At 40.6% G+C, this 26,911-nt stretch overlaps 1 protein-coding gene across 3 annotated transcripts; it reads right to left on the reverse strand.

Moving 5' to 3' along the window:
* Positions 1-5,316: 5,316 nt before the first annotated feature.
* On the reverse strand, positions 5,317-26,848 carry LOC144533455 (uncharacterized). 3 transcript variants are annotated; one of them, XM_078274820.1, is made up of 11 exons: positions 23,700-23,797; positions 16,367-16,425; positions 14,666-14,882; positions 14,379-14,502; positions 14,179-14,275; positions 12,953-13,040; positions 12,719-12,858; positions 12,312-12,522; positions 11,317-11,410; positions 8,686-8,764; positions 5,317-7,112 (listed from the first exon to the last, which is right to left on the reverse strand). In XM_078274820.1, exons 3-11 carry the CDS (start codon positions 14,754-14,756, stop codon positions 6,072-6,074), a joined length of 1,965 nt encoding a protein of 654 aa, XP_078130946.1. In that variant the 5' UTR covers positions 14,757-14,882; positions 16,367-16,425; positions 23,700-23,797; the 3' UTR covers positions 5,317-6,071. The 3 variants fall into 3 exon arrangements, with proteins under 3 accessions (XP_078130946.1, XP_078130955.1, XP_078130937.1); XM_078274829.1 differs by lacking the exons at positions 16,367-16,425; positions 23,700-23,797 and adding an exon at positions 25,806-26,848; XM_078274811.1 differs by lacking the exon at positions 16,367-16,425.
* Positions 26,849-26,911: the final 63 nt, after the last annotated feature.

Genomic DNA, 26,911 nt, shown 5'->3' on the forward strand with positions numbered 1-26,911 from the left:
CTAAACCTTCTCTGCGTCAGTTTCCTTTGTTTGGGGAATGCAGATGTGCCTTGCCTGGAGAACTTGTAACCACCCTCTCTATGACAGCCCACAACTCTGTCAAATAAGCATACCCCAAAACACACTTGGTCTCTTATGGAAACCTTTTACATTCTTATTATATTTATCTGCAAATAGTAAGAACATTATTCTACAATATCCAAAACATTCAACATAACCTGCATGTATACACCCTTATAAAACAAGTAAGAAAATGTCTCTTGAGCTATCTGTAAGGGCTGATCATAAAGACATTAATCATACTGTATCACCAGAAACACTGCAAAAACCCTTACATTATATACCCTTTTTATAACATGCGATATATGATAAATGATATATAATTGGGCTAAATTTGTATAATACAACAGTATAGAAACAAAATACATTCAATGTTCAACTCTCAACCTGTCTTTGAGAGTTATGAATTATGAGCATTAAAAATATCCACATGATGTTACATACTGTACTATTGAGAACAATTAACAAACATATGTAACTGGCTAGCTACTACCTGGGAACCAGACGAATCTGTGAACTCATGTTTTATTTGCTCTGGCAGATACGTTTGGTCCAGCTCCTGTTCAGACAGATTTCCAGCCGACCTTGCTTGGTTTTCGAAAAATAAGCAAGATAATTATAATAAACCTTTTTTACAAAGCACTTTCCAAAAACACTCTACAAAGTGCTTCACAGATACAAAATACACAAAGCAGAAAAATAAGTTCATTGCAGCATAGATTAAAAAACAAAACAAGAATAAAAGCACAAAACAAAATAAATTCTAATTAAAAGACACTTTATAAAAAATGAGTTTTAAAAGAGAACAGTCAGGTAGCTTGTCTGATTACCAATGGAAGATTATTTCACAATTGTACAGCGAAGGCTGTTAGGGCCCCTGTCTATGTCTTAAGCCTTGACCTGGGGACCGAGAGCAGCAGCTGTTCTAAGAGTACGTACAGGAGTGTTAGGGGTGAGAAGGTTGAAAATGTAAGAAAGGACAAGGCCGCTCAGTGATTTAAAACAAGCAGTACAATTTTAAAATCAATTCCTAAAACTCCGGGTAAGCCGTGCAAAGAGGCGTGAATAGGGGTTATGTGCTCTTACTCTTGGGATTTTGTAAGAACTCTAGCTGCCATATTCTGTACAAGTTGGAGGCGGTTAATTGATTTCTAGGTCAGCCCAGCAAATAATGAGATGTCTGCAGCCAGGAGCGCCGCCAATAATTTTGGGCCCCATGACAAAAAATCTAATTGGGCCCCCTCTGCGCAGCTGTTGTCACCACATCTCTAGGACCTAACTGTCCCATCAAAAGCTTTACATAACTCTAATTAAAGGCTTGCAACTGTCTTGCTTCTTGTAGTTGAATACTAGTACTAGCACAATATGTACTGCTGGTGATTTGTACATGCATGCAAGTCTAGTATGCAGTTCACTATTTGATGCAAGATTAAAAGCACATGCAGGCTCAGGTAAGCTACTCACTGTTTCCAACTGTCCAGAATCCAGTACAGACATTAGGTTGTTGTTTTTTTAATTTTATTTCATAATGATCATTATGTGAGAAAATATTTATTAATGACAGAAATTCAAATTTCTGTCATTAATAAATATTTCATTTTCTTTTTTGTAATGGTAAAAAGAGCAAGAGAGACAGAGAAATCCCCACAGACTCCCTGCAATGATGCTAACAGGCATGTCATTGAACACAATGTTGCTCACCTTCTTCACTGGGACAGGGAGGGGCACAGTTAGGGGGAGACTGGGGTGCTGCTGACTCATCTGTTGTTAAGTCTGCTAAAAGGGGCAGGGACAATGATTTAATATGAATATCTTGCTAAACGTTTCCCTGCACTGATTAAATGGTGATTAAATGTAGGCTAACACTAGTCTGTAGCTAGCTAGCTTATTTCGCTATGGACATTAAGCCAACAGGTTAATACCACTAACAGACTATAGGCTACCCACCTTTCTTGGTGAAAAACTGGGTTACAGTTTGACACCCTTTCCTTTGTCTTTCCTCTCTCTCTTTTCTCTTTACTTTTTTGAAAACCAGATTTTCAATTTCACTGAGTGCTCTAAGGCAGGACCAATCCATTTCATGCAGATACAGGGGGGTGCTCGGTCAATATGGATGTTTACTTTTTGGTTGATGGGGATATTTAACTTTTACTGCCAAAATCAAGTAAAAACAAAGTGATCATTAATTGTATTATTATATTTGAAATATATATACTGAATGATGATGGTTTAACCATTTTATATTAGTTTTTACCTATTTTATGGGGCCCCTGTTAGTCATGGCCCTTGGAATTGTCCTAATTTTTCCCCCCTATTGACTCTTTGCAAACATGTGACCACGACCACGTGACAACGCCATGACGGACGGCGGAAGCACAGGCTAAAGTGTAGTAGACGAGCGGAAAGTTTCAATCAGTTTGAAATACATAACACTAAATAAACTGTATTTATGGCTTCTTCTATCGAACAACAAGTTGTCGTGTCGTTATCGGTCGAGGTAGGGCATCTGGTAGGTGCTCACAAAGAGCAGTATTTGGAGTAAGTTGGAGATAGCAGGATTGGATACCGACCCTTAATTCGTTCTCCCTCCGTTTTCACGGACCTAATGAAATCACAGAGTCTGCCCGACTTCAGTCCACACGATCTGTACCACTATGTGGTAAACGTGGTATCCCCATATACTGGTGCTGATCTCAAAGCTTTTAAAAGTCTGGATGCTTTCCAGTTCTTTGTAGCTGGCTGGGTTACAGGTACGCGATGCTACGCTAACGGCGGGGGGAGGTACCCCATAATGGCAATGGGTTTATTTTGTATTGACATCTATTCTTTACTTAAGTAAAGATTTATACAACACATAGCCCATGTTTTTAGAGGACATGATCGGTCATGGCTACCCACATACCATTGTTCACTGGGTGTGCCAATGCAACTTCGTAGCTAATGGATGCCTGAACACATTCCAGCTCTGGGAAGTGCAGTCATTAATTATCTATCACACGTTAATCCATGCAGTAAATCACGGGGTGTATATGATCAGTAGTAACCACACATAATTGTAACATCTAGCCATCTTCTTATCTGTGATTATATTCGCTGTGTAGCCTATGTTTAGATTTGACCGGTGGATATTACGACGCGATGGGCAGCAGCTAGCGAGCAGTCCAAAGCTAGCTGCAGCTAGCTCGTCAGCTAGCCAGGGTAGGAGCTCCGCAGACCCGCAATTAACTCGTTTTTTTGGCCTTTTTGAAGCTATTTTCCGTGCCATGTCATCTTTAACCGATACTTTTTGTATGTGTGTTAAATTAAATGATCAAGGGAACAGCTTTCTTTTTTTGGATATGTAGCTAGGTCAGTGAATAACCGATGTTAGCTAGTGATGTGGGTCATCATCGGGTTGAATACATCCATGGGTTGGACCTGTGCAGGACAGCTGATTAGCACAGCAGCTAGCTGGTTGAGGATCATTTTATTTATCACTCATTTAAAACAGAAAGGCAATACATACACATGTTTGTGTTGGTGAGGATTACTCTGCATGCTTGTGAATGTGAGAACACAAACGAAAACATACGAGTTTAGCTTGCCGTCCATCTACAGCATATATATATATATATATATATATATATATATATATATATATATATATATATATATATAGAATTATGAACGCCATGACGGACGGCGGAAGAGCTATATATATATATATATATATATATAGCTCTTCCGCCGTCCGTCATGGCGTTCATAATTCGCGCGAGTGGAGCGTGACGTCACGTGCAAAGGGTATAGAGCTCAACAGTCCTGCCCCTCCTCTGAGAGACCTTGGGTTCCGGAAGTAAATTTCCCATTCATTTCTCCCATTGACGTCTGGAAAAATCCGTATATAAAGAGTTTTAGTCCATGCCTTAGGCTAGCCAGGTGGTACGTGACTCATAAGCATACAACGTATCATTTCGAGTAAAAAAACGAACAGAAAATCCCCAAAAAGTCAAAGGTACAAGACATATCGTCATCTCAGAGCGAAGGAACTACTCATCCCATAAACCACCGCGCACCACTGAACAAAGGAAGCTAACGTTAGTTTAGCTAACAGCTAATTCAGCTAACCGCTAGCTGAGACAGCATGTAATAACTTTAAAAGACCCTCAAAATAAAACCTGAAAATAACCGTTAACATATATAACGGCTGTTACGTCAGCTGTAGACGGCTTTACCCAGTGTTAAGTTTGAGTTAACGTTATTTTAGACTTTTTTTCCGGCAGAGGCTAACGTAAGAAGCGTGGAACAGATCGTGATTCGTGCAGTGTCGTAAATCCTCGTGACGGATCGTGCAGGCAGCACAGATTGGGTACTGACACCCCCCTCACCAGCATGAGTTCCACCAATCAGAGGCATCACTGTGGGATTGTTCAGGATTGTGGGTAATGAAGTACTTATCCAAGACATCGCGAATAAAAGACATTTATCTCAAAACAAGGGTAGTGCCCCATGATTTGTGGTGTCTATATGAGCATATACAATCGCTGAGTCATGTCGGCATGCCGGTTTTAAGTCTACCATCGACGGTTACGATTTTATGGCTTATACTCCAATTTGTCAATGGAGAAATTGCAATGTATTTTTTCATATAGCCACTGTGGGCGGGACTGTTGAGCTCTATACGGCGCCCCTGTCTACAGCTGACCTGCTATCTGTTGAAGTACTATTTTAAAATTCTGATGGCAAAAACGCTAACACTCATTCACAGACATATTGATGCTACCCCATCACAGCTCATCTCTGCAACCTGTAGTTTGTTTTTAAGTAGATCAGTAAGCATTACAATGATACAAATAAACAGTAAATCTTCAATTTAAACAGATATGTGAGTAATAAATATACAGAAAAGCAAATGTCAGAAAAAACATAAATGAAATCAAATGCCAGTCACAAGACATATCAGTGGTAAACAAAAAATAAATAGAAAATAATTTACATCACAAGTATACAAGTTATTGTGGTAATATATAGCTGCATTTCTTTCTCAAAAAAAGAGAAATTTTACTTTAGCAAATTTACATTTATGATGTAAAACTTTTCAAAAAAATATTGAGATTGATCAGAAACTATTATTTTTCATATATTGTGTTGTACCTGAAAAAACAAAACAAAAACACATTCTCCAGTAAAAGGTCAACATTTCAGTTAATATTATCCAAGATGAATTTAAAAATTAAATATAAGTTTACGGTTATGCATATTGAACAGATGGTATGGGAATCACATAAGGCACAGCTCAAATCAATATAATTTTGGAATTTGATAAAAACCTAACCGGGTAGCGCGTAACTTTTTGATATTAATAAATGTCCGTTACATTCAAGTGAAGATAATTACCTCTTCTGAAGAGTCCATCATGTTTTTTTTAATCCTCCGTGTCCTCCTTGGCTACTAGCAAACGCATCGAGGAGTATGATGATTATTATCAATATCTAATGAGAGAGCAGCATATAAGCCTAGAAATGCCCTTTGCTTTTGTAATTAAAGTTCTACATTTCAAAGAAGCCACAGGTTACATTTCTTTTGTGATTGGGGAAAGATTTAAAGTAGCCTAATTCTGTGTTTTTTATCTTCATTGATAGATATCTCCAAGTATGTCAATGTATATTTGACAGAAATCTTTGAAATTGAGTAAGTAACAAATTATTTCACTGCCAATAATTCACATTTTGTTACATTCAAGTATAGTCCAGAAGCTGGAGAGAATACATATATTATATCTAGAGCACAAGATATCTGAGCAATGTTATTTTTTATTTTTAAACAGTGCTGTCATCTGCTACTGTCTGTTCACATTTGACCGCTCTACGTCACGTCAGCCTATCCAATCACGTCCAGAGGCATGTTGGTCTATCTCAGTTTAAACCGCCCGTTGGAAATTGGAAAATGAAGTGAGAGGTTTCAGACTAGCGATGTCAGGCCAGCGACATACAGTATTGTACAGCATTTACTGTAAGGCCTGTTGTCAGTTTTTAGCTCTGTTCCTGTCTAACTGGCATATATCCGTCACCAGAGGGCTCCACTGACCTGTTAGTTGACATTAGAGCAATCCTCTCAAGTAAATGACTTGGCAGAGGTTGCAGAGGTTGCAGAGCTGGACTCAAACCTGGCCCAGAGAAGTTCAAAGGCAGTGGTGTGAAAGAGGGCAAGGAGCATGATAAGACACTGGAAGGAGGAGGGGGAAGCAGGAGGCTTGTAGATTCAGTGGACTTATCAATATCCTGCAAGTTTTCCTCCTGACTCATCTGCTCACCCCCACTACCAATGTCTAAATCCAGGCTCCAGAGCTCAGGGCTGTCAGCCGGCAGCTTCTGGACTTGCTCGTAACCGGAACAAACCTGAATGGACCCTTTGCCTAAAATATTTACACTGCCTCCAAACACCTTGTGGAAATCTACTTCTTTCCTATTCCCTCCGTCCTTCTGCTCCTCTCTTTCAGGCCCGTCCTCATGGCTATCAGTCACATTGATGCTATTTACCTCAACGCTCTCTTGACTGACCTCTTCGCCACTACACACGCCCGAATCCAGTCTCTGGAGCCTGACACACTCGACCTGGAGCTTCTCAGCCTTCTCATAGTCTGAAATTACCGGCATAGGCTCACTGTTGTTGCTGCCTTTGGAGAGCAACTGGCAGATCTCCACTTCTTTACCTCTCACTTCCCTATCCTGTTCGGCATTGTTACCTTCACCTTGACTACCGACGGGTCCATAAGGTGTATCGGTGGCGCAGGGTGCCAGATTCCCCGCAGTGAGCGAGGAGACAGGAGGAGGAGGAAGAGGAGGAAGAGGAGGAGGAGGAGGAGGAGGACACAGCTGGGAGTAACTGGGGTTGGAGAAGTTGGAACTGGTTGACTCGTGGCTCCTTCCACTTCTCATCTTGTCCAGCAGTGCTGCCTCTGGCCCGCAGGGTGCAACAGCATCCACAGTGGAGGTTACCTCGACAGAGACGACATCCACCGGTTTAAAGAAGGACTGAAAGGATTCACTGGTGAAGTAAGGGCTCAACCAATTCTGGAGGAGAACATGTCAAAGATGGGGAAACAAGAGGAGGAATTTGTCCAAGTTAAAAAAAATACAGAAGTAATTTAATTTGTAATAGAAGGTCTGTAAAGGCGTTTTTCCATTACATGGTACCTGCTCGACTCGCCTCGACTCTACTCGACACCCTGTGCGTCCGTTTTCCATTGCAGATTTTAGTACCGTCTCAGCGTGGCTGGTCGTCTTATATGCCGGCTCGACGCAAACACCAGCGCACAAGTATAAACATCAGGCCACTTGAGCTTGTTTTACAGTTCTGTGGAGGCTCCACGCAGAGCTTTCGCCGTAGCCTATGTAAGTGGCCTGATGTTTATACTTGTGCGCTGGCGCGTGCGTCGAGCCGGCCATGTGTGTGTGTACGTAGGCTACGGCGAAAGCTCTGCCTGGAGCCGCCGCAGAACTGTAAAACAAGCGGCGCCGCAGGAAACTGCCGTGACCTAACGCGACACACACACAGAACGTGGAAGATGTGTTGTTGTTGCCACAGCCAGAAGACACATTTAGTTTCAAATGAAGCTGGAGGCAGCAAAAAAAAAAAACACAGCTGGCTAAACTATTTAAAAATAGCAGGTTTGTTCAGGACACCCCCGTCTGTCGCTTTCACGTCACCTTTTGGTATCGGCTCAGCTCGCTTGGAACCTCGACTGAGGTGGTACTAAAAAAAGTACCTGTTAGCAGGTACCAGGTACTTTTTTCGTACTGGAAAACCAAAAAAGGCGAGTAGAGTCGAGGCGAGTCGAGCGGGTACCACATAATGGAAAAGCGCCATAAATAGTCTGCAAATAGCCAGTGTTTGAGGTGTGTTTGTCTCTTTTCTCTGCAGCTACACAAATGTTGGATTATAAAGGTCATACTCTATGTCTTTTGACTAATGACTCATTTTTTCTGTCTGGTTTCACAGCCTATGTGGGCTGCACATCCTGCTGTTTTGGGTCATTTTGCCTTTTCTAAACTGCTTTTTTAAGTTGCTGTCTTTAAAGCTGCACTAATGGATATGGATTTATTAACCATGGATCATATGACGATGTGTACCACTGGTAATGACAAACCCACAGAGAACTATCTCCGTACTCTGCAGATCTGTTCATCTTTATTGAGCCTTTTAGCATCTTTTAGAGAATTATTTTGGTTATTTGGATTGCAAATTTAGGGTCAAATTGTAGTTCAGCCTCACTGATATTGTCAACCCCATTTCCAGCTGCAGCAGGCAGCTGTTTTCAGGAAAGAACAAAAACTCTTATAAACTCACTATATGCTAACTGTACAGCAACAACTGACAGACACTCGCTGGAGAAGAAACTAAACATGTATCAGCCAAAGTGCCAGCTTTTTTTTTTTTTATCAAATAGAGTAAAAAATTGGACGTACATGCGCCATATGATTGCTAATGATGCTCTCTCTCTGCTAAATATGTAAATAGGTAATGCAGCTTTAATGTGTTATGTCAGCTTGATCTAATACAGTTTTTACAGTGCGCTATAAATATTTTATAAGAATGCACATTTGAAAACTGAACAGGAAGAAAAAGAAGATTTCATATGCTCACCTGGAAATTTGCATCATTTAGGAAGGAGTTTGCTGGGTTCGGCAGGGGCGGACCTTTGATTCTCTTTGCCATGTAAACCCTACAAAACACAAGGATGTAATCCTAAAGCAGAGTTGTTGGAAAAAATATACTGCTCTCACTGTGGATTTCCACTGGATGCGGAACGTCTGCGGACCGGCTCCGCTGCGGAACGGCTGCGTGCTCCACCGTCCGTCAACACCCACTAGGTCCGGATTTGTTGACAGCTGTAGTCACGAAGACCCACAATATCTCGCGAATTCACGTAGAATAGAACCACAAAACCAACAACAGTTTGTTTCCATCCAGAGGAGTAGAGGGGAAACAACTCTGTGCTGTGTTTTCAAGGTGTAGTGCAGGGAAATATGATCCGCCGTGAGCACGGTGTATTTTACTTTGAAAATTAACCGGATTTTTATTTTGTTTCTGTGCTCGACTTCCAGTCCCGCACTATCTGCCGTGTGCTGAGGTGGTGCGGAGCTCTCCGGCGTCCAAGACTGTATGGCTGCAGCCTGGAGCGTCCCGTGTCATGCCATCCCGCCTCATGCCATCCCGCCTCATGCCATCCCGCCTGGTGCCGTCCCCGAGCTTCTACTTTTCAAAATAAAAGCTCGCGTCTGGAATAAAATCCCCGAGCTTCTACTTTTCAACATAAAAGCTCGCGTCTGGAATAAAATACTTAAAAAAATAGCTCTCTTACTTTTCAAAGTAAAAGCTTCCCCGAGCTTCTACTTTTCAAAGTAAAAGCTTGCGTCGCCTATCATGCTAATGAATGAAATACTTTAAAATATATTTGGTGTTTTTTAACTAAACAGTAAGATAAATGCAGACTATCATGCTAATGAATAAAATACTTGATATATTTGGTGTTTTTTAACTAAACAGTAAGATAAATGCAGACTATCATGCTAATGAATAAAATACTTGATATATTTGGTGTTTTTTTTAACTAAACAGTAACGGCAATCATACAAATGAATAAAATACTTAAAAATATATGTCTGTCTATAAAACAAATGCAGATTTATAGGCAAACAAAAAAATTAATTCTATGGCTGCAACCTGGAGCCTCCCATCTCATGCCCTCTCGCCTTGCTGATAAGCAATTGTATCTGCAGCAATGTCCCAGTGAAGTGTGAAAACAATATAGACTATAAAAATAAAAAGGAGTATTGGAAAGAGTGTAACATGTTAATTTTTGTATTCTTGTGTGTGCAGATCCTTGTTATCCATCCTCAGGAAATCCGGTCAATGTATGTTTTGGTCATTCGATTTTCATTTCATTAACAGATATTAAAAAACAAGAAAAACAAAAATTGAAATACAAGGTGTTTTTCCTTTTCCTTGTCAAAAGGGAATGTGAACATTTTAAACATGCTTCGATTTTCATTTCCTATTTCATATAACAAAAAATTAAATCACTAGAAAACAGAAATTAAAAAATGCCTTTTTCTTTCATATTCTGCAAAGAAAAGAAAATATGAATAAAACATGAGCGCGGCAGATTCGTCTGATTCCCAGCTTAGCTAGAGCGGGTAACGCTAGCTCTGCAGACGGACCAGAGTCAGTCAGCACAGGGGAGCGAACATAGAGCGAACCAGGGACCCAGGTCATAGGGCTGGTGGCTAGCTGCTAGCTGGTTGCAGCGGCAGCAGCGAACATTATAACAGACCACAACAGAAAGTTTGCTGGGATCAGACTTTGGCGCTGTACGGTAACGTTAATGTAACAGCAACGTTACAGCCGGGAACTGAAAGTCTATTTCCTCAGCTGGTTTGACTCTCTTCGGGCGAAGCTGTCTGCTGCGGGTAGAGACAGAGAGTCAGAGGAAGGCAGGGAGAGAGGAGAATAAAGAAATGTATTGAATCGAATGACCAAAACATACACTGACCCTCCTTGATTGCAAACGTGGTCACAAACTTAACCTTAAACTTAACTCCATCTGGAAAATAATTCGCGATTTTGTATTTTGGCCCGCTGAACTTACCGTTGGACACGCCTCGGCCTGAGACGGGATGGCATGAGACGGGATGGCATGACATGGGACGCTCCAGGCTGCAGCGATACCTGCCTCCCGGCGTCCGGCAAAAATAGAAGCTCTGCGTATCTGCTCCGGAGGGCTGCGGGCCACCGGAGCTGGGACGGAGTAGGGACGCAGACTTTCCACAGTCAGTGGAAATACACACATTGACTTTAATGGAAATCTAATGACTCCGTCGACGTTCCGGAGCCGTTCCGCAGCCTTTACACATCCAGTGGAAATCACCGGTTAGGCAGCACGGTGGCTCAGTGGTTAGCACTTCTGCCTCACAGCAAAAAGGTTCTGGGTTTGAATCCAGGTTGTTCCGGGCCTTTCTGTGTGGAGTTTGTATGTTCTCCCCATGTTTATGTGGGTTTCCTCCAGGTGCTCCAGTTTCTTCCCACCATAAAGACAAGCATGCTAGGACTACAGTTGAAAATTAGCTGACTGGCTAACACTGGGGCATTTACAGAAATGTTGATTAATGTGCATTGTTCTAATCAAATAAACCTAAAAGACAAAATGTTATATGTTTTTGTAGCACAGGTGACACAAATGTCTTGGTAAAGTACTTTGTGGTTGTGTCTACTTACCAGGTGGTTTTGTCTGTCTTAATGCGTATGACAACCAGAAACACTGCAAACCCTGTTGCCGCGGCAACAATGCCAAAAACACCCCCAGTAGGATCTGTCAAACACAGGAAAGAGCATATCACGTTAGCTAAGAGGTAAGCACACTGTATTTATCTCACCGTAAAGAACAATTCTGTCTTATATGTTTGTGTTTTTCTTGCAATTATCCTGATACTGTACACAGTGGTATGTTAAGCAATTAGTTACCCAGATCTAGAAATGTGCTCTGGGAGAGCGAGTGATTTGGATGCGATCATAGTAGTGCCCCTAGCACTCCCATTCAAAAGGCCATTTGACTAAAAACTAAAATACGGTCAATCTTAAAAGTGGCGCTTCCGTCCTAATTATGCTTTTAAACGAAAGTTTGACTTGGGTATATTCACAAAAAGACCCTAGGTTGCATTTTAGCGAGAGTTACGTTTTAATACAAATGGAAAACAAAGGAGTGCACAAGCCACAAAACTGTTCCAGCCAATCAGCAACAGGCAGCGACAGTTAATGGTTGGGGGGGAGGCAGCATTGGAATGTGCCGGGTGGCCGGCCAGTAGTTATCGTTCTGTGAATCTGGGTTGGGGCAGAGCATCCGAAGAGGGTAAGGGGGGGAGGAGTTCAAATATCAGCAATCTTTGCGCAGAATCACTTACTGCACCTTTAACCAAGATGGTTTTGTTGCCAAAAATTTTTTTTTACGTTAACCATGTTTAAAACTGCAACCGTAGTGAACCGTCATAGTTTGACATGTATAAGTGACGTCAACTGTTCCTGAAAACTTATGTGACGAGTGGCGTGCTATTCATACTCTTTCCCATGAGCTCATAGTGCCAAATGCTCAGCAGGACTGGAAGGTAATTAAATACCTGAACTTGTCTTCAAAGACATTCATAAGATGTTGCTTTCCACTGACTGCATTTCTGAAACTAAATCAATTGGCTTTGTTCACATTTGGCAACCTTTACCTGATGGTGGGGGGGGTGTTTTTGTTCTTCCTATCGGAGACACCCATGATGTATTGTTGCTCCAGTCACTCCACACTGACTCGGTGTCCTCTAAAATGGCCTTCACTCGAGTGCGTGCCTGGTACTTCTCGTTTTGTATCATCTGATCAGGGTCCAGCTCCGCTGTGCAGTAATATTCACATTGAGTGTCTTTTATTTTCACAGAGCGATCCTGAAAATGAAGAAATGTGAGGCTATTTAATGGGCTGATTCCATCTACAGGTGCTTGGATTTCCTACTACCACAAGGCATGGATCATTCATGCAAACAATTTAACATTCAATCGTAAGATCTATCATTTCTGACAGAATACACATCGGCCTACTCATTTAAGCATTCACATACACACACACAGAATATATACTCACACTCCATGACTCATCCTCTTGTTTCCACTGCAATTGGGAGCTGTATAATTTGAATCTTCCATGCAGTTTGGGTGTAAGTCGGGATAACCAGGAAACGGTGGTAAAGTTGATATCTGGTTGTCGGGGAGGATCCAGCTTTACTGCAGTATCACACACACATAGTTTGTTTTAGGTTATCATTGATAGCTCACAGGGTAAATCACATAGAGGTGACGTGATATTCATTGTACTCACTGTGACAAGCTGGCTTGAAGGAAATGATCAAACTCTGCTTCGCAGGGCTACAGCTCAGATTAATAGACAACTGGTCGAAGGTCTGGAACTGAGAAAATTTCAAGAAAGAAATAGAGCTCTTAGGAAACATTCATAAGACATAACCCTAACCCTAATGTGGCGGTTTGAACGTCATGATGTTTTTGCTGGTAGTAAAGGTGATCTGCTAAACAGGTGAACTAATAAGATGGTCTGATTAAAAGCTCCAGCAAATAGCCTTAAATGTAGATATAAATGCTGTACCAGTGCTTGCCAGATTTCAATGGAACAAATGACATTACAGGGAAAGACAGACTTAATATAATTCATGAATGGTTACTTGTTTTGCTGCTATTCAAAAATAAAGACCACTTGTTTATTTAGCCTTAATCTTCCCACTACTGTGTGGGGAGGGGGAGGGTCCTCAGTTCCTCAGTACTTGTCTCCTCTTTCCTTGACTGTCCCAAATTGTGCACTTCTGTACTTAAACTTGCTATTTTGAGTACATACACACTGACGAAGTGTGGCCAAATGCAGTGCACTACCAGTACTCAAAGCGATCAAACCGTTGAGTGTGGAACGCTGGACACCCTCTCAACTGTCGCCATTTTTGCTACCTAGCAGAAGCCATATGTGAGTGTACTCATGGAAGTATCCAAATTGAGATACACCATTTGTCTCTGTCCTTGTCTTCCCAGTCCTGACAACTATGATACTACTGCATAAAGTTGGTGCAGGTATTTACAAAAAAAAACAGACACGTGCATCACTACAGGCCAAGGTTTCCCCCCTGTTTGAACTAAGGCCTAGTCCACACGTACAGGTATTTTTATGAACAGAGTTTACTCCTTTGTTTAACAAAAAACGCTCCTCTACACAAGCAAAGTAAAAAAATTAAAAAACCACTGTCCACATGAAAACGTAAAAACACGCTGATACTGCGTTTGCGTGTGGATGAACGGCATAGAAAAAGCTGCGTTTTCGTGTGGATAGGGCCTAAGCTAAGTTAACCATCTGCAAGCTGTAGTCTTATTTAACAAATAGACATGAGATAGGTTCTAGTCTTTTCATCTAACTCTCAGTAAGAAAGCAAATAATCATGTTTTGCTTTGCTAAGTGTTAAACTATTCTTTCAATGTCCACTATTCCATTCTTCTCTCAGTTGAGATATTATAGTGTGTGGTTACATGAGAGCTCCTCGCACTCACATTCTTTTTTCTGCTGTACCTCAGGGAGCACTTCTTTGGCATTGGTCTGGAGACGTCAACAGGCTCCAGGTTACATGAACTGCTATGAAATTTAGTTCTGGAAAGAAAATGTCATGTTTCTTTTCATTTTGCTATATTCATACAAAATAACTGTATATTTGAATCTGTCCAGTTTTTCTTTTTGGGACTGATGTCCTTACCTCTTGTTGATACCTTTGGATTGTATTGTGCACACATTGTCTGGCTGATCAGACACATATGTGCTGTTCCACACACAAGTGATAATAGAATCATAGTCAGTGTAGCAGGTGAGATCTGAGACACCTAATGGAGATGAGAAGAAAAGAAAAAGATGAAACGTTGTCAATTTCAAGGGCTTTTATATTCACTTGTGTTGTCGTTAGTCTTGTGTAAGAAAATATATTGAACTCTATTATTATGCAAGGCAATATAACAGTATAAATTAATTTATCAAAAAATCACCAACTGTTATGGAAGCACGGATTGTTTCCAGCAGCACAGTCACAAAGCAGAGCCAGAAGAAGAAACAGCACAGGGGTTTTCTTATATCTCTCCATTTATGGTGTCATCAATCTTCTTTTCTGAGAGATCTCAAACCAGCAGGATGGTTGGTTTCCAAAGCTGGGGGGTTAGATGGATTGTTTTTGCTTCAGGGTGTAACTCACTGCTTCCTCCTTCTCATTCTGTGCAAAGGGATGACACACACTGTATGTTGCTCTGCTTCTTGATTTTGTAGTATTTATCAAACACACACGTATGCACGTATGCACGTGCACACGCTCGCACACGCACACATGCAAACACACACACACACACACACACACACACACACACACACACACAAAAAAAACCCTACCCTGACCAGAAATACAGCAAGAAACTGCCAAACAACAGGTGATCGAAAAAAAACAGAAATAAAAATGTTTCAGAGCCTTGTTTCCACGTACACAGACTGATTAAACACCTGTGTAACATGTGATACCCAGAATACCCAGATACAGTGACAATGTAATACTTTGTAAGTAAATCCCCTGTTAACTGAGGCTTCAAAGGTCAGGATCAGCACAACATTAAATCTTTTTTTTCTTTTTTTTTAATCTTTTATAACTGACTGTTAGATTGAAAACTTAATCTGGGATCGAGGGTCCTGCACTTATTTAAGCCAATATGTTGAAATTTAAAGAGTAACTTAACACCAGGCTGAAAGCACTGTTTTGTGGCTTTCCAACCCATTCTCATGAATATGATATTTTACGAAATGTTATGCATAACAATTTGTATGATATCCTACGAAATAGGCGGCTGCAGGCTGTATCAATTTCCAAATAAACATCTGCAATTAATCAAATTACCAAATTACAAGTAGTGAACCTGGAACAGTTGGGGCTCCTGAAGGTTTGGGGCCCCGGAGCAGTTGTCTGCTTTTGCTTTGCTAATTGAGCCTTGGCTGAATTTTGGCATGAATTAATAACGTCATAAGTTGTTGTTTTTTGGGTTATACAATGACTTCAGGATGCCAAAGTTCACATTTTCAAATTCTGCACATAAGTAGCTTTAAAGAGATTGAAAACCGTGTAGTTTTGGGGTGCATGTTTACATGTGTTATCTAACAAGCACTGCCAAAGCATGATACTGGCATTAATACTCACTACTTCATTAACATTTTAAAATGCTGACAAGCCAATCATGGTCTACAATGAAAACATATCTTGGACTGTATTGTGTCATCCGTGACATCTTCGTAGTTTGATTTAATGTGCTCCTTCTCATAATGTCAAATTAACAAAACCAAATTTCTATACTACTTAAAATTATCTTTAGACGTGTTACGTAACAGCAGTTGATAAATGAATTATCAAAGTTTCATTAGATGTGGGTGTGAAGCTCTGCAAACCCAATGGCTAGTGATAAAACTAAACAACCTTTGGTAAAACACCTTAGCCAGATCTCTATTGTAAAAGATATTTGATCTCAATGGGTCTTCCTGGTAAAATAATGATAAATTATAAATTTATTTAAAAAAGACATACTATAGTCATTATACCAGGTGTCCCCCCCTCCCATTTAAGCATATCAGCTGTCTGCCGACACAATCAGTAAGTGATATGCAGCACATATATGATAACTTTTACATAGTAATTTACTAGTGTTAGTCTTAGTGTCCTACCTGTTGGTGAAGCTGCTCAGAATCTGCTTCAAAGCGCTGGTTTTGTTCTATTTAATGCCCTGTGGACATAAATAGTTTTCAGTTCAAACCACTATACGTAGAATTAGGCAAATAGAAGATAACGTTTGCACTCTTTGAAGGTCACTACTAAGAAATGTATCCTCAAATCTAGATTAGTTTTTTACTCCTTTCCAGTTAAATCCACCTACGCTCGAGGGTGTGAAAATATAAAGTTTTTGTGGTTAGGTATGTTAACACTTCAGAGCAGTTTCCTCTTGTATTTTCCTTCAACTGATAATTAATGACAAATTCTAATGGCAGTACTTGGTGTGCACCTGTTTCTATAATTATATGCTGATATAGGGTTTCAATAGGTAAAAAAACAAAAACAACAACACGGTCCTCACTGGCTACTTCAGTGTGGATGCTACTGTTATATCACCTGTACTAGTTAATTGATTACCTTCCTTTACTTCCTTGCAGCCTGCTATTTCCCCAGTCTGTTGTTGTTTATTTACACGGAGCACAGGTACTCTCTCTCACACACACACACACACACACACACACACACACACACACACACGCACACACACACACACACACACACAAACACACACACACACACACACAAACCTCATGCACATATGTACACAAGGTATCCATGTATGCGAACCTGAAGTATATATGTATGTGCAAATTGAAGAATACATGTATGCACGCCACCTCTCTTTAGCCTGCCTCTCTTAGTTATGCTATTATAACTCTAGACTGCTGGGGAAGTTCCTTCACACAATGAGCTGCTCTCTCTTTCACTTGTTTCCTTTTATGTGCATCCTTCTCCCAGAAATGCTTGTTACTAACCTAGCTCTGGGGAGTTTACTCCCCGGAGTCCTTATGTTTCTTCTTCACCCAGAATATCGCCTTGGAATAGGGTGGCACCAAGACCTGGATCTTGGGTGCAGCTGTCGCTGTGGACCTACTACACCAAGCTACGCTCTGCGATGCCCTGCAGTGTCCGGCTGCATCCTGCTGCGTCCTGCCGTGTCCACCCATGCTCTGCTGTGCCACACTACACCCCATAACGCCCTGCTGTGCCCTACTATAACATGAACTACTATGACTACCATTGTGGTCACTGTTCCACTATCTTTATTATGACTATTACACTGTTCATCACAACCCCAACCGGTGCCATCAGACACCGCCTGCCAAGAGTTTGGGTCTGTCCGAGGTTTATTCCTAAAAGGGAGTTTTTCCTCGCCACTGTCGCAATAGCTACTGCTAATGCTTGCTCTTGAGGCAATCACTGTAATAGTTGGGGCTTTGTAAATTACAGAGTGTGGTCTAGACCTACTCTATCTGTAAAGTGTCTCGAGATAACTCTTGTTGTGATTTGATACTATAAATAAATTGAATTGAATTGAATTGAATGTATATGCAAGTGTTTAGTACCAGTATATACTGTATGTCCAAGTGAAGCATTCAATTCTGGCCTAGACGGCTTCTCCTAGGTTTATATCTCAAATTTGATTCAAGTGTTTCTTCTTTTTTTGCACTTTGTGGCAAACATTCAACTGATACATACTATATTGAACTGTTGTTTGCTTTTGAATCTGAACCACACTGACATTTAAAACGTGTCAAAAACAGGATGAAAAATAAATGTGTCTCAGGTACATGATATGTGGTATGTGGTTATTACAGCCCACTGCATCCCGACCCACAAACACCCACAGCATCAAATGCAAAAAACTAACTTTCCCTCTGCACAATAATGGCAACACTACATCTTTTCGAGACCCTCTAAATATTTTGATATGTGTGAAAATACATTTCTAATAAAGTACACTAGCAAACTTGTCTTTTTTGCCATGTGCACACATTTATATAAATATAATTTTTTTCAGTCTTTTTCCATTTCCGGGCAAAGGGGAAACAGCCCAAGTTCTTGCAGACAACCCGGTCACCTGTTTTTGCGGTTTAATAAAGGTCAGCGTGTTCTTTTGTCTGAGAAACCAAATGTTCCATTATTCTTAAAAGGGGCACTTCATGCTAATGGCACTTCCTTTTCTTAAAACAGCACGTATCAGACTGTAGATCATGTCCTTATCATCACAATGAGGTAGTCAAAAAGTGTATGTCACTTGTCTAGTGTATGCCTTGCCAGTCACTTAACATGTCACTTTTTTTCTTTTGGTATTTCTGGATGTTTAAAAAAAGGTGAGAAAGGGGAAGCTGAACTGCATACATCCTCTTAAAGTCACAGTATACAACTGTTTAGAAATTCAGGCCAGCTGCTTCTTGTAAGGGTCAAAAGGTTTCCAGTATCGATCACAAATTAGTTCTTTATAGTTTTTGAAACAGAAGGTACATCTGTAAAAGAGACAAAGTACGTCCTGTTGTATGGTTCTGGAGACCAAAACTGATATGAAAAGGATTGAGACATTTCTCAATGGGTGCTTGAGAAGGCAACATGGCATTGTGTGTCCAAACAAGATCACAACCCTGAAATTGTAAAAACAAAATCATCACTGAAATAAGACAAAGGCAACTGCGATGGCTGGGCCACGTGTTTTGAATGGAGGCAGATCGCATCCCAAAGCTTGACAGATAAACTGAGGCTCAACATATTGTCAAGGATGGGAAACGATGGAGGGAGCGTATAATGTCCCACAGAAGGAAGACTTTAATCTGTTTACATTTTCTCTGTTACTTTGGTTGTCCATGTACAAATCATCTTTTGTGTGATCTTGTCATAAGGATGTTCTAGTTGGTTGGTTGTTTTGCCTGGCATGCATGGCTCTCAGTCCCTGTCTCCAGCCCCTGTTCACTTTGCCCAGGCCATGTACCCTCCTCTCCCTCCCCAGCCCTGCCATCCTCGAACCATCCACCCTCACACACAACTGTTCCCACTTTCCTCATCAGTCCTGCAAATATATGCCCGCACATTTCCACCTGTTCCCTGTCAGATCATCTCTTCACTAAGCCGTCCAGCCACTTTGCCTGCATGCACCTACCTGTATGACCAACTCCCTTACTTTTGAAGCCCTGACTTTTTCCCTGCTCCCAGCTTGGTTCAGTCTACCTTCCTTTGTTTGCCTGCTTGGTGTGTTGTGTTGCTTGTGTCCTGCAAACGGCAGCAGCAGATGGCCGCTCCCACCAAGAGTCTGGGTCTGTCCGAGGTTTCTGCCTGTTTAAAGGAAGCCTTTCCTCGCCACTGTCACACCAAATGCTTGCTCTTGGTGGGAATTGTTGGGTCTTTGTAAATCACAGAGTGTGTTCAGTTGTTATTTAATCTGTGTTGCCCGTTCACAAACTTGTCCTTTTTCATGAATATTTACCACCACCATCAATTCCAAGTATTCCTTTTGGCTTGAAAATATACATTTGCATTCGCATGAACTGGGGTAGATGCTCCATATTCATGCGTCATCTTGAAATACGTTAGCCGGTAAGGGACATACAGGACATACTGCTCCGCCTTTCGCCTTTTCCCTGTCATATGATAAACTCACAGGTGCTGCTAATGCTGCTAATGGGTATTGTAGCTTCCCGGCCCCGGCAAGTTTGAAGAACCATGGAGGACCACACGTACGTACTTTGAACTGCGTGGCACGAGAGAGTTGATTGCGATATATGATCTCAATGCTAGATGGGAGAAATTCCGACACATTGGACCTTTAATGGAAAGGACAGCTATGAAAGGGGGTAGAGAGAGGGGGAAGACATGCAAGAAATCGTCACAAGTCGGACTCAAACCCTGGACCGTCTACGTCGAGGAATAAACCTCAGATTAATTTTAGTTATTATCTGATAAGAAAGTATCAATCAGAAGTACTACTGCTATGGATAACCACATTTTAACATTCACTGATAACAACAGTGGTTAAACTTTTCCACTTTTCCAGTGTTTTTACAGCTTTGTCCATATTAGGGACTAATGGCTAATGGTTTTGGTTGTCAAACTCTCTATCCTGATTGGAACTGTGACGAGATATGTTCAGTGGAACCAGCGGACAATGACACGATTCAAAGTCATGATGTACCGTCCAGCAACTTCCCCAACTAAAGGTCTGTACTTATCCAGCTCATGATCAGTGACTGATAGTGGGAAAAACCTCACTGGTCAAGCAGCACTTTGAATCAAGACAACAAATAGAGAACTCTTTCAAGTCTCACTTTATCAGCTAGCCTCTTTCTAAACTCTCTCACTGAGTTCTGTTTTTATGTGTCTTCTTCTAACGTTTGGATTTCCCCTAACCGGCTCCAATAGCTGACGCTCTGTTCTCTCACTTTCCTCTCAAAAGCACGGAAATAACCACAAACTACACGCACAAAAAACACACACACACACACACACACACACACACACACACACACACACACACACGCACAAACCACTTCCTAACCCCCTTCTTTTCCCTGAAAGCTACTGTTGTTTCTAATAAGAAAAAAAACAACTCATTCACTATCAAGAAAGTAAACCTTTATTGATCTCTTACATACATTTTTTTTATGTTACTTGTGCAAAAACTACTAAGGTCCACTGGTGCCAGAATAGGGGGGACAACGAGACTTTTTGTCTACCCACTTTCAGGTGTTATGGTAATAAAGTGGTAACATCTAAGCCACAGATATTACAGTCACGCCTCTCTCGGCCAGGCTCTCTCGGCGCCCACCTGTGGTGCACTTGGGCACGGGATCAGTAAGAACACATTGGGTGCATTAAAGACAATCATGGCTTATCATTTACTACTTTCACCCCCTTTAATCAGAGAGCTCTGACAGTTTAAGGAAACTTATTGTTATCTGGGATGAAAATTGTTTTTTAAACTTTGGTTTTGAACCCGAACAATGTCTCTCTATCGAAAGTTTGATTTGTACATATTAAGCATAGTGCCAGAGGCTTGAAATTATCATCATCTATTTTGAGGGAAATTATCGTACGCAAGTCGTAACAATGCGAAAAAATAGGCATGAATGTGTAATTTAACAAAACATGTATTGAAGCAATTTTTGACACGCCTACACATCTGGAAGCCTGTTTATATTCTGCATGAAACAGTTAAGGCCATAAGCTAAGCTAATCAAATACACAACTGGGTTTACTGGTGCATTCAAATGAACTCGACTTGACTTGAATACAGCATACCTGAGTGAGAAAGTTCAAGCTTCACCTCCAAGTCGAGAGAGACAGCCGTGCTTGCGCCATAGCGCAGACTAAAACCAACCATTACATTTTAAAATGGTCAAATTATCCTACATTATGGCACTTTTGGCATTATTGAGAGGGCAAAATTATCATACAAATACAATATTTATTGTACACGAGCTGATCTGCTGTGCCTAATTGTGCGCAATGCTAAGGTCACATTTCTCTAACAGCTGTCATATTGGCAGACAGAAGATAAGGTCGTCTAAGTCATGCTAGCATTTAAATGCATTAGCCTAATACTGACTGCTAAGGTAGCTAGTTTCACGCAATATACAAACATTTTAATTCATTTAAATCATTTTTTGTGAAAGGACATTGGAATTTGTTTTAAGAACATGTAGAACAAAGATTCAGGATATGTAGGCTCTTTATGAAGTTTGTGTAACTACTTGAATCAGTCGGTGTTTATTGTACACAAGGTGGTAATTACTGATCCTCATACAAGTACAACTAGCCTAAAAAAGCATGTTTAATAGTGACTTAAGTTACGCTGTGTTCAAATAAAGCCTGCAGGATCCAATGTGCGATGGAGTTGCATCAGAAACACAGGGACCCTCATTGTGTGGACGAACTCAAACTCATATCGATGAAAAGAGATTAAAACATCAGTGTAGACAGTCTTCCCAAGAAGAACAGCATCAGACAACACACCACCAACACAGCCACGTCTGTTGTTAACACTGGTCTGTTTTCGGTTTGAATACTCGCTTAGCTATCGACAGTTGAGTTAGCTGAGGTTGCATGCAGATGTACTATTTAGTATTTTTTTGCAGGTAGTCTATATCCATGATGTTCCACTTCCATGTCACTCTTTTCGGTCAGATGTCCGTAACCTTCCGCTTTCTTTGTTTTTGTAATTCTAAACTCCGGTGGATTTCTGAGGACTATGGTTGACTGCTCCTAAGATCTCTGCAGGGTAAATCCAGACAGCTAGCTAGACTATCTGTCCAATCTGAGTTTTCTGTTGCACGACTAAAACAACCTTTGAACAAATTAACATATCTTGCGACAGCATCATGTAGCACGTAGGAGTTGAAAGCTGAAACAGCAGCTGCAACGTGACAAATCAGCATAATAAGACCGTGGGCTTGAATTATATATTCAACATTTAGGCCTACTGGATAGATTGTTACACAATTTGGTACAGACCTTCCTGGTTCAAAACATCTATCCCAATAAATGTGATGGTCCTGGTTATTTCTCTTGTGCCACCACCATGTTAAACTACTGATATGGCCTTCTAAAAACCCCATTGAGAGTTATCTTGGTCCCTTTCTTCCTCTCTCTCTCTCTCTCGCTCTCTCTCTCTCTCTCTCTCTCTCTCTCTCTCTCTCCACACTCCCCCACACTGTTTCCTTCTATCTCTCACTCCTTCCATCTTCTCTCACCTTCCCACATATTAAACCCCACACACCTGCCTTTCTCTCTCTTATTAAATATATTTGTTTATAAAAACTTACAGTATATGTATGGCAGGGTGTCATCGCTTACCTGTGAGCATTATAAATCTCTTATTTTAATAATGACACCATGTGAAGAATTTCATGCCAAATTACTTTCATTTGTTAGTATTTTCAACGCATAAAGTTGGATGGTTGGAAATTGTAACTAGGATGGAACTCTTAATTTGAAAGAGTTCATCGGCATGAATATGTCTCACTAGCACTAAATTATCTTTTTTTGGCTAAAAAAGTTTGTTACCACAGTGACATAACTTGCAACCCAATTTTCCAATCCAAACACCAAACATTTGCTGTCATTGTCATATTTCATTGGCAGACCGTGAGAGGAAAGCTTAAAAAACAGCTAGGAAGAGGACCTTGAGTTCAAAATATTGTGTTAAACTTTGTGTAAAACACTTTTTTTTTTTTTTTTTTTAAATGTAACCAAAAAGGTCTTTCATCATCATCGTGACAGATGCCGACATTGTCATCATCAAACGCACGCACTAAAACCGCCTCATGAACAAACAAAGCTTATCGTCCTCTCCATCATCATTGCCACTGCTGCTATAGCATCAGTTCCCATCGGTGACTCATTCATTCATTATACTGAAAAAAAACTTAATCTACATCAACAAATGGCTCTTAACCAAAGATAATTTACACAAGAACCTACCTCTCCAGTGTCTTTCTGTCACAAGTTCTTCCCCTGTTGTTTTACATCACGAATAGTCAAGATAATCGATCAGTCGTTTTCAGGTCATTCAGACTTAACTGAAGACTTTTAGGCTTCCTATCAAAAGCTAGACTGTGTCCTTTCAGCTTGTGAAGTGATGTAAAAAAAAGCCTGTGGTTAATGTGGTTCCCCTACACTAGCACAGTGACATACAATCCTGTGTTTCAAGAGGAACTGTGAAAGAACAGGGTGGAAACCCCTTTTATGGTTGGTTCTTTTTTTCCATTCCCTTTTCACTGCAGTTCATGCTCACTTTGCATTCATCACCTTAGGATCAGGCAGAGTAGAAACTCTGAGTTTTGTTTTATTGTTGCTTCTTGTCATCATGTACTATCCTTCATCATCTGTGAGAAGTGACAGTAGTGTGTGCTTTCCCAGACTGGGGCCTAAAACGTTCTTAAGCAATCATTAAAACACAAAAATACCCTGCACGTCTTAATACAAACTCAAGAGCCCTTCATTTCTTCTCTTCTTGTTCCCTTACCTTAAACTTAAAGCAACACTATGTAAGTTTTCCCTCTTTGGTCCCCCTATATAGTTCCAATGAGACAACCTGTAGGGGGACCAAAATGGGAAAACTTACATAGTGTTGCTTTAAAGGATAGCTCAATTCATAGTCTAAGTAATACTTTTATAGAAATGCCCTTATTTGCTTTCTTGCCCATAGTTGACTATGAGAACATTTATATGACTGACATATCTTTTTGATAAAGATGGTTAGCATAGCTTAGTATAAAGACTGGAAACAGGGGGAAACAGCTAGCCTAGCTTTGTCCAAATGTAACAAAATCTGCCTATCAGCACCTCAACAAATCACCAATTGACATGCTATGTCTAGTCTGTTTAATCAGTACAATAAAATTAAGTGTAAAAACTACATGTTGTGGGACTATTTCCTGACCAGAGGAGTACACATGGTTGGTTGCTGTGATTATTCTTTCTCTCCAACTGGCTCTGAAGTTATCCCTTACTATCATAAGTCAACTCTGTAAGAGAACAGTCCTCTTTCTTTGCAAAACTCAAAGTTCAGCTGAAGTTAATATGGAGCAGTCTGAGTCAGCCAAGTGGGTGTCTTCCTAACTTCAGGTGTTAGGGGACATTTCCTGGTAGTCATATCTAAGGATGTGCTGGAATGAGATATCTTGAGTTACAAGCAGAGCAAATCATGCATTTGCATAAAGAACTAGTTATGTTGGACTTTACAAGGATGAGGAACTCCAACAGATGGATGCAGACTACCAGGAAGCATTCCTCTGCCACAGAGGGATGCAAGACTTTGGAAGAATCCAACTTGATTCATTTAAGTCAGACTGCTAAAGCCTCATATTGAGTTCAGCTGAACTTTAAAATGCATTTTTTTTTGTTCAAAGATGGACGCGGTAATGTGGGTGTTTTTTATTATTAGTGTTTTTATTGTTGTTATTAATAATTGCTCAGACTTGCAGAAGAAAATATTTGGCACGTGGCACTGACAATTCAACCAAATGCAAAGTATTTATTCCATTTCTGCATGGTGACTAATGATGTGGGGGGGTCTGGGGGTCCTCCACCCAAAAATTCTGAGCATTAAACACTTCATTTCCTGCATTCTGGTGAATTTGTATGCACCTATTTCTACCTTTTTCTGAATCAATTTATGCTGGAAATATCTTTATGTAAAGAGAAACGTAGATTACAATCCAAATATAAAAACATAATGGAATATATTGCTCAGGCATTCTGTATTGCTTTCATCTATTTATTCATATCATAGCATCATTTACTCTTCCCTTCTCTTTTGCATCTTTTGTTGAGGAAGTAACCTCCTTAAATGTGCATATGACACTTATTCACCTCAATGATACATTAATTATACATACATGCATTCATTTAAATGTATTAATAAACCGCTGGACTGTAATATTGTTAAGTTTGAGCAAGATTTCTGCTCATGTTCAAAACTTTGTGCACACTCAAAATATATCTGTGTTCTCTGAGATTTGGAGGAGTCTTATTTTGACAAAAAATAAAGTTATAATAGTCACTATATTTCAGAAAACAATCTACCTGCACCATAGTCTGCTGTGCGTTACGTGATCGCTCTGCTGATGCGGTAGATCTCAGACCGTCTGACAGACACAGAGCCCCGTTTGGGTCTCTGGTCTCTGAATGAGGGAACATTAAGGGAAGTGTCTGTACGCTGCTCTATGCTTTTTTTTCATTGGTTGTTGCGTTAAATCTTACCAAGATACAATAGTGCTATTTTCTGATTGGCTATTGTGTAGCTCCTTTCTTTCTTTTGATTGGCTGATAAGTGACAGGCTCAACTAAGAACTCCACGTGCTTGATTCCTGCTGGTTCCATAGTGAGAGCGGCGCGCCAGAGAAATTTTGGCCGCTGCGGCATATTAAATATATTATAAATAGTTTTTTTCCGCGTGAGAAATACAATGTGTGGCGGGAGTGCGTGACAAAAGACCGAAATGAGTGACTGTCACGCTCAATGCGTGACACTTGAGAGCCGTGCCTACTATGAAAAGTTAAAGGGATTGTTACTGTAACAGAAGATACTGATTGCAGAATCTCTGCTTTGTTGGTTTCACTTTGGCTCCCCCCAGCGGCAGCATCAGAAAGATGTTGAGCACATTTGCATGGACATGCCCTGTGGCAGACAGCAACACTGCCAAGTTGCTGTTATGCAGACTGACCATCATAAGCTGTCACACAAATAACAATTGGTTTTCCAGATTTGATTTTTGCGACACATCTGAGAGTGAAACATTAGCTTCCTGCCCCGTGTCACATCACACATGCACTTTGTGTCTTAGAACATTGAACTTCAACATTTTGTAAACCAGCACACACAAATGAAACTTCAGCTTTGGCCACTGCTGCTCTCACATCTCTGTTCGCGTGCAGTGGCAGACTCTTCACAACGTTACATGCAACCCTGTCTCCTAAAATAATGGCGTTCCCACCCAATGAAACTGCCTACTCAATTACATTTCGAGGGAAAACCAATTTACCAGCGCACATTGTGAAACAGTCGCTGTTTTTAACAAGTGGTTAACGCTATAGACTGAAACAAAATTGGTTAGGTTTAGAAAAAAGGATGATGGTTTTGGTTTGAATAAGTACGTTTGGTTGTCGTCAGATGTTTTGCTGCCCCATGCA

This window comes from Sander vitreus, chromosome 2, assembly GCF_031162955.1.
Source record: "Sander vitreus isolate 19-12246 chromosome 2, sanVit1, whole genome shotgun sequence".
Lineage (NCBI taxonomy): Eukaryota > Metazoa > Chordata > Actinopteri > Perciformes > Percidae > Sander > Sander vitreus.